At 44.4% G+C, this 8,653-nt stretch overlaps 1 protein-coding gene across 2 annotated transcripts; it reads left to right on the top strand.

Annotated features, from left to right (window-relative positions):
• The first annotated feature begins 1,039 nt into the window (after positions 1–1,039).
• LOC123937571 (CDKN2A interacting protein) lies at positions 1,040–4,811 on the top strand. Of its 2 annotated transcripts, none has more exons than XM_045998529.1 (3): positions 1,040–1,667; positions 2,121–2,251; positions 2,680–4,811. In XM_045998529.1, the coding sequence occupies exons 1-3, from the start codon at positions 1,396–1,398 to the stop codon at positions 4,020–4,022; spliced, it is 1,746 nt and encodes a 581-aa protein (XP_045854485.1). In that variant the 5' UTR covers positions 1,040–1,395; the 3' UTR covers positions 4,023–4,811. The 2 variants fall into 2 exon arrangements, with proteins under 2 accessions (XP_045854485.1, XP_045854486.1); XM_045998530.1 differs by having other exon boundaries at positions 2,121–2,220; positions 2,680–2,809.
• Positions 4,812–8,653: the final 3,842 nt, after the last annotated feature.

The raw sequence follows: 8,653 nt of genomic DNA, 5'->3' as shown, positions 1-8,653 counted from the left end.
GTCAAACAACTCATGAAAGCAAAAACCATAACATTTATCTTTTAAATTCCCAGATTTCTGAAGCCTTTCATCTCAAGTTTCAGAAATTTTCAGTGAAGAGGAGGAAAGAACACAATTAGAAGCAAAACCCCAAGCTTCAAAACTCCTCTGTAGAACTTAGTATTAACAGGAAAGTGGGTATTATTTTCATGTAATAGTTGGGTGGTGATTATTCCAGTATGTCCATAAATTACGTTTAAAAAAATCTTATCCAGTGTGACTTTTGGGGCTTGATTATTCTGATTCAAGCATTTTTGAGTCCAAGTCCATAAACGTTTAATGGAAGGAAATTTTATTTTTACTTCGTAACTCATCATTGCACAGCACTTACTGTACCTTACTAAAATGTATTGATCTTGAAAACACATACACCTGAAGTTGAAATCGTTAACGATAAGCAAGCCGGCGGCAAGGTTCTAAGTGTGGATATTATAAAGTAGAAAAAATTGCAAGGAAAAAAAGCTCTAAGGGGGAAAGCTTTGGGGGGACAGAGATACGCAGACACTTTTCCACGCTGCCTCCTGGCTATCTGCCCAGTTGGGGGTTACGGTCTGTTACTCTCAGGGACCCAAGTCTTTAGCATTCCTGAATGCCCGGCGTCCGGGACGCCGCCGCACGTCTACACTCGAAGCAGCGCCGCGGGCTGTTTTCTGACACGATCAAAAGATGGAGGCGCGCTTTTGTTGATGGCGGCCCCGCTGAAAACCAGCGTCCGCGGCGGAGGCGCGCACACCTCGCCTTCGACTCGCGCCTCGGGGTCCGCGAGGAAGCGGCGGCACGCGAGGGTTTGACCCGCCCTGCCCGGCTGCCCTCCGCCGACCCGGCCCTCCCCCACTCCACGCCCAGCGCCGAGGCGGGCCCGCGCACGAAGGGAGGGAGGGAGGCGGCGGGAGCGCGCGCGTCGTCACAAAGCCGAGCCGGAACGCCGGGCTGGAGCCGGAGACCCGGGCGCCCCGGGCGAACCCACTCGGGCCCCGCCCCGGCGGCGCGGGAGGCGCGAGCGCTCGCCGCCCACCCCTTCCCTCGGCCCCCGCGGGCGCCCCACCGCCGTCGGGCCCAGCCGCGGCGTCGCGGGCACTCGGGCGCCGCAAAGCGTCCTGGGAGAGCCGGCTCGCGCCGGAAGGACGCGCGGGCGCTCAGCGGCGGCGAGGTTATAAAAGGGAAGGAGCCGGCGGCGGGCGGAAGTGGGCGGTTCGGCTGCTCCGGGCGCTGTTGTTTGGCGTTTAGGCCTCCTGAGGGGCGTTCTCTGGAGGGCCGCGGGTGCAGGCCGCAGTGACAGGGCCGCTCGCCCCCGCGCAGCCCGCCTCTCTCCCGGTGCAGCGTCTGCTCGCGGCTTCCGCGACCCGCAGGCCCAACATGGCGCAGGAGGTGTCGGAGTACCTGAGCCAGAACCCGCGGGTGGCCGCCTGGGTGGAGGCGCTGCGCTGCGACGGCGAGACTGACAAACACTGGCGCCACCGCCGCGAGTTTCTGCTCCGCAACGCCGGGGACCTGGCCCCGACGGGCGGCGCGGCGGCCGCCGACGCGGAGGAAGCTGCGGACGCCGAGAGCGGGAGCCGCAATCGGCAGCTGCAGCAGCTCATCTCCTTCTCCATGGCCTGGGCGAACCACGTCTTCCTCGGGTGCCGGTGAGTGAGCAGGCGCCCCTGACCCGCTCTCCGCGTTTTGTGGCCGCCCCCAGACCGGGGCCGGGAGCCTCCGCGGGGAGGGGGAAGTTGGGAAGCGCGGGAATCTGCGGGACTGGCTGCCCTCTAAGGGTGAGAAGGGCGTCTCCGCCCGAAGCCGACCTGAGCCACAGCCGGCCCCCGGTTGGGTGGGGGGCGGCTGGTGGGGTTGTGGGCTGACCGCGCTCTCGTGGTGGACGCTGGATTGAAGGATTGGGGAGGAGCGACCCCGCCCCTCGGGCCCTGGAGCATTTGTTTCTGGGGTTCCAGGAAACCGAAAGTTCCTGGCGGTCGGCGCACTTTCTTGATTACAACCAGGAAATGCAGTTCCTGTGGCCTGTTCTTGCATTCCCGAAGTAGTAGCTTAAAAAAAAAACCAAAAAAGCACTTCTTAAAAAGTGTCTTTTTCTTTTTCAGGTACCCACAAAAAGTTATGGATAAAATACTTAGTATGGCTGAAGGCATCAAAGTGACAGATGCTCCAATCCATACAACAAGAGACGAACTGGTTGCCAAGGTGAAGAAAAGAGGGATATCGAGTAGCAATGGTTAGCAGATCATAGATGTGAACATACATAGGAGTTTAGAACATAAGTTTGATATCATTAGGACTTACTGTTATTACTAATTTTTTTTAACAAGCTAGAATGTTTATTAATAATCAAGTTGGAATGTTAAACCTACATTATGTGTCTGTGTGTTTTAGGCCCTGGTTTTGATAGTTTCCTTTGACTGTAGATTTTCAAGTGTCAAATGTTGTCTGTGCTGTTGATTTTTTTTAATATTAGAAATTAAACGATGTCATCCAACCCCGTTTTAAGAACTTATTCAAGTTATTCCACACTTTTGAAAGAAACTGCTAGTCCTGAAATATTTTTGCCTCGTGCCTTTATTTTTAACAAGTATGTGTCTTATACATTTTCAGCTGATCTGTATGAGCTCGACTTAGTCATTTGTCTGTTTTCCTTCTTTTCAGAAGGGGTAGAAGAGCCTGAGAAAAAACGAATCATGGAAGGAAAAAACAGTTCTGCAGTTGAGCAAGATCACGCAAAAATGTCTGCCAAAACAGAACGTGCGTTGGCTCAGCCCGAGAACAGCTCCGCGGCTACAGGGGCATCTGCGAAGTCGGAGAGTGGTGGGAACTCCAGTCGCAGCGCTGGCATCTCCAATAGCTCTACAGGGGATGGAGATCGGTCTCTTTCCAGCCAAAGCAGCAGCAGCATTTCCTCTCAGGTAACAGCGGCAGGGTCTGGAAAGGCTTCGGATTCAGAAGCTTCTGAGAAACACAGTACAGCATCCATTGTTTCTTCGTTGTTGAAATCCAGTGTGAATAGTCATGTGACCCAGGCTGCCGATTCCAGACAACAAAGCGGATCACCTAAAAAGAGTGCTTTGGAAGGCTCTTCAGTCTCCTCTTCTCAAAGCATCTCCGAGATTGAGGTGCCTCTGTTGGGCTCCTCCGGAAGCTCAGAAGGAGAGTTGCCACTGTTGTCTTCTAAACCTAGTTCAGAGACAGCTTCAGGCGGGTTAACTTCCAAAACTAGTTCAGAGGCAAGTGTTTCAGCATCTCTTTCTAAAAATAGTTCCTCATCAGGCACGTCCTTACTAGTTCCCAAGAGCAGCACATCGACAAGTACCTCGATGCTGACTTCCAAAAGCACTTCGCAGGTAGCTGCGTCCCTGTTAGCGTCCAAGAGCAGCCCCCAGACCAGCGGATCTCTCGTTTCCAAAAGCACTCCCTTAGCCAGCGTGTCCCAGCTGGCTTCGAAGAGTAGTTCTCAGACTAGCACCTCACAGTTGCCTTCGAAAAGTACGTCACAGTCAAGTGAGAGCTCTGTTAAATTCTCTTGTTGCAAATTAACCAATGAAGATGTGAAGCAGAAACAACCTTTTTTCAACAGACTGTATAAGACGGTGGCATGGAAGTTGGTAGCTGTTGGTGGCTTTAGTCCCAATGTGAATCACGGAGAGCTCCTAAACGCAGCCGTCGAAGCTCTGAAGGCAACACTGGATGTGTTTTTTGTTCCACTAAAAGAACTAGCAGATCTGCCTCAAAATAAAAGCTCTCAAGAAAGTATTGTTTGTGAGTTGAGATGCAAGTCTGTGTATTTGGGCACTGGCTGTGGAAAAAGCAAAGAAAATGCAAAAGCTGTTGCATCAAGAGAAGCACTAAAGTTATTTCTCAAGAAGAAGGTAGTGGTAAAGATATGTAAAAGGAAATACAGAGGCAGTGAGATAGAAGATCTGGTACTCCTTGATGAAGAATCAAGGCCTGTAAACTTACCGCCAGCATTAAAACATCCCCAAGAGTTATTATAATACGTCCAGAATACCACTGCATATAATGTCTGGTATTGGAAGAGAAAAACTCGCTTACTTTTGTATAATATAAAACACAGGCTTTCACAAATTTTGTATTGCTTTTTTCCAGTTTTGCAGAAAATTTACATTCGAGTTCTCTTCACACAGTAGAAGTTGTAAATAATTTATGAATGACAGTCCATACTAAAAAGTATGCATTAACAGCATACCAGTATGCTGTTTTATTTGCTGAAGAAAATACTGTCTTCTATTTTTAATGATCCGTTAGGTACGATGTGTAGTTCTGTAGAATCTTAAAAAACTTTTGTACTACTTTGAATTTGGTGAAAATGTATTAAGTTGTCTACCATGCTTTCCTTTTTTTTTTTCCCCTAGCTGAATAAACCTGCACATCAAAGAAAAGGGGACCATAGTATTTGAATGTCTGAAAGTCTGTGAAGCTTAAGGTTTTAAGAATGTTGCCCATAATGTTGAACATGTCTGTTAAAGAATAAAAGAAAAAATAGTTGCCTCAGACTATTTTTATGAGAAGTTGTAAGCATTTTTTAGATATAAAGCAGTATAAAGTACTTAAGGTTATTTTATTCTGAAGTTGTTTAAAATTCACCATGATTTTGACCGCTGCAGATTCTTTAAGTGGGTTAATTTATGTTTGAGGTAAAATACAATTTACACTTTTTCTTAAAGACATAAATGTGGGTTTCTATATTAAGCATATTTTGTGACTACTATTAACAGATTGATTTGTTTAGATATTAAATGCTTTAAGCTATTTTACCTTTTCAAGAAGTCGTGTTTTTTTTTTCGCCCCCTCTAAGTCAGAACCAGTTCCTGCAAATGGACTTCTCACTGCTAGTCATTATAAATTACAGTCAGGTAATTTTTCTTAGCTGATACACAACTTTTTTAAAGGATAGAGACGTTACAGTTTACAAATCTAGAACTAGTTAAACTAGATGGTTTTTTAAATTTACAAATCTAGAAGAAGACTGGGAACAGTGGGGAGCCATGGCAGCTTGAATGAGCTTGTTCAGTGGAATTACACTTGTTAGTAATGACATGGAATCCTGTGTCTGTTAGGTGATTCTGACTGTTTTACTCTATTGTATATTCTGTTTCATTTTTCTTCAAACTCCGGCCCAAGACATGGCCTTTCTTCTGTCTAGCTGCGGCACATTGAGCAGTGATGGCAGTAGCGTATAGAGAAAAATCAAGAAAGGACCTTTCATATTCTAGTTGTATTAGAATCGGAAAATTGAACATAAGTAGCACAATTTCAAGTACGCAGAAGTTATTTCTATTTTACATTCTAGAAATAGACAAGGATATTTCACATACTTGAAATGATCAGCTTTCATTTTACCAGATAATCTTTAATGATTCAGTTGCGAGGATATTAGATACCAAAGTCCATATTCTGTAAATGGGTTGTGTCTTTGTATGTTGTGAGAAGCAATGACATGATTGTTAAGAAAGCGCTTGCACCTTCCTCAGTCTGGGAATGTGTATTTTGTGGGACAATGATTCCCAGAAAAGTCAGCCAGATACTACAAAGGATGAATCAGTTTCTGTAATGCATCTGATTAGGTGGTTTGGCAATTTCCTAAATTGGCTTGTGTCAAGTTAGTATAAAGTTAAGTGAAAATCAGTTATAGAAACCTTTTGATACGGTAGAATTGGAGGAAGTTGCTTAGTGTAAAAACATTAATTTATAAATGTTTAGTTGCTATAGCCTTATACTCAGCTTATAATACAACTTACACTCAATAAAAATCTAAAGAATCCCTGATAAAACAGAAATGCATATTTTACAATAGTTCAGGATAGTACAGTGTAGAAGAAAACAGGCCGTGGGTAGGAATCTGTTATTCTTGAGATAGAATCTTGGCTCCCCTTGGGAATTTAACCTTTAGACTTCACCTGTAAGATAGGACTAATGGCCGTCTCAAAGAGCTATGAGGATTAAGGGAGATAATACATTTAAACTGTCCGGTACAGTGCAATCTGCCAGAGTTCATTAATTGCTTGTGTATGTACACTCATTTCCTCACAACTTCATGACTGACTATTCTCATGGCCTATTTTTCAGTTGAAACAGTTACACGGTCAAAGAATGAATTCACACCCGTATCTGATTTCAGAGCACAAGCTCTTACTGTTTATCTTTCTCATTTCTCTAAATGCTAAAATTTCTGAAAATCCCCGAGACTGTAGTTTTCGACCAGTTTTACTAAGTGACAAAACATGTTTCCAAAGCCTCATTTCCTTGGAATGAGTCACAGGAGGAACTCTTCTGTTTCTTAGTCCTCAGTAGTTGTATGTCTCGAATATCTTCAACTAGGGAATTAGCCCTTATGGGTGCAACTGAAATTTGTTATTATTTTTAAGATTTTATTTATTAGAGCATAAGCAGGGGTAGCAGTGAGAGGAGAGGCAGGCTCCCTGAGGAGTAGGGAGCTCAGATGTGGGGCTCCACCCCAGGACCAAAGATCTTGAGCTGAGCTGAAGTCAGATGCTTAACCGACTAAGCCACCCAGGTGCTCCTGAAATTTGTTTTTGAAGTAAAGGGGTCCCTGGGTGGCTCAGTCGGTTCTGCATTTGGCTCAGGTCATAATCCCAGGGCCTTGAGATTGCGCCCTGCATTGGGCTTCCTGAGCAAGGAGCCTGCTCCTGGAGTCTGCTTCTCCTCTGCTTCTGACCCTGCTCGCTGCTATGCTCTTGCTCACTGGCACTGAGTGAATAAATTAACAAGATGGGAAATACTGAATTTCATCCTTAAATTGAGCTGAGATGATGTTCTAAAACTGATTTTTCCTGATGGTGCTAAAGTTGGATTTTTTTAATATTAAAGTTAGTTTGATGTAGAAGAATAGTGTCGTCGTGAATTTTTAACCCAAATTTTTGGGGCCTGCCACTGCTTCCATTGACTAGAGTGATTGTTACAAGGATAAGTGTCATTCCAAGGCTTTTGATTGTGTGTATATCTACACGTGTGTAGATATATATATGCATATGTATGTGTGTATATGAAATACATATAAAAAGCCTGCTTCAATTTATATATGAAAGGCCCATCATTTAGCCTACCAAGTGCAACTTTTTGGGGGGTACACATTTCTCCTTGCTGTTTAGATCCCTGAGTAATGGCAGTGAGAAGGCAACCAAAGCCAGCATTAGCTGGGAATCAGGTCGGTCCTACAATTGTGTTGTTGTTGTAGTGGAAGGGGAATTTGTAGGCTTTTTGCTCAAAAATTGTGCTAAAGTCCTACATGGACTCACATCGCTGACAAATCTCTCAGTAGCCATTTCAGCCATGATTTTTAAAAAAATATTTAATGTAATTAATGGACAGAAGTGCTTTCTGTAGCTTTTTACCATTTAAGCAAATAGAAAAGTGCAGGGGTTGTCAAGCCATTAATTTTCCCACTACACCACAAGAAAGACGTTGGTAGAAATTTCACATTTCCCTGGCTTTCTTGAATGCACTTTGCTTGTTATCCAGCTAAAACCATTCGTTTTTCCTTTGCTTTCTGTTTTGCCAGCTTTATCTCTCCTACTGTTCTGTTTCCAAAAAAAGAAAAAAATAAAAGACGGAAGGAGGATTATCACCTGCAAATGAACGTTAATTTTTAAAGATTTCTTCATCTGTTCCTCTGCTGTTTATAGAGAAGAAAAAAAAATAGCAGACAGAGTGCCAAACTAAATTGACTAACTTGGAAAGGCGAAGAATGTTAATACTGAAAAGGAATGGTGACATACAGGACATTTGTTTGAAAACGAGAGATTTCGTATGCCAGGACTTTAACAGGAAGCAATCAAATACACCTTTTGTGATTTGGGCGTTTTCACAAGTAGAATCTGAATCGACCTTAGCAGTCATCAGGAAGCAACCAAACTGTCTCAACATAAACAGTAAATACACTGAACTATAAAACCAGTCTGTAGATGCGGAATGTATAGAACTTGAAAAGGAATGTAAAGACAGGCCAAATGGATAGGCATCACCTAGGGTTTGCTCCATGACTGTTGTCATGTAAATCAGTTCACCAGGGCTTGGACACACTGGAATGCTAAGACTCGAGCTCTGAATACGTAATCTGTGGTTTTCAAACTTCCTTTTCGCCCTATGCCCTAAAAGAAAAATGGGAGAGCCCCGTGTGTATGAAACAGGAGCAGAACTACCTTAGTTCAAGGAGGGTGGCCCCCAGAGAATTCCTTCTAGCTTCCTCATTCCTGCAGCACTTCTCTGGACCCGGAGCAGAAGGCGGGTTAACCACCATGAGGCCCAGTGTAGATCGCTTCATCCTGCAACAGGTATCAGAAAGTCACCAGTTTACTACAAAATGGAACTACTCGCCTTTTAAGTCACCTGCCAAATAGACTGTAATTAGTAGGGACTGAAGTAAAGCCCAAGGGACCATCACAGAAAATTAACATTTAAATAACACTCAAAATAACTACCATTCCTTTCTTTTTTATTGTGAAATGGAATTGTGAAAGTGCAGAAAGTCCAATAATGATTAACTGAATGCCCATATAACATTCCCTAGCTCACAAAATAAAACTATCAGCACTGCAAGCACTCCCCTGTGAGTAGCCACATTTATTTGGTGCCTACAATAAGTTGT

The sequence above is a fragment of the Meles meles genome, chromosome 2 (assembly GCF_922984935.1).
Source record: "Meles meles chromosome 2, mMelMel3.1 paternal haplotype, whole genome shotgun sequence".
Lineage (NCBI taxonomy): Eukaryota > Metazoa > Chordata > Mammalia > Carnivora > Mustelidae > Meles > Meles meles.
The sequence above is the reverse complement of the archived record's forward strand: the minus strand, read 5'-3'. Positions and strand labels throughout refer to the sequence as shown.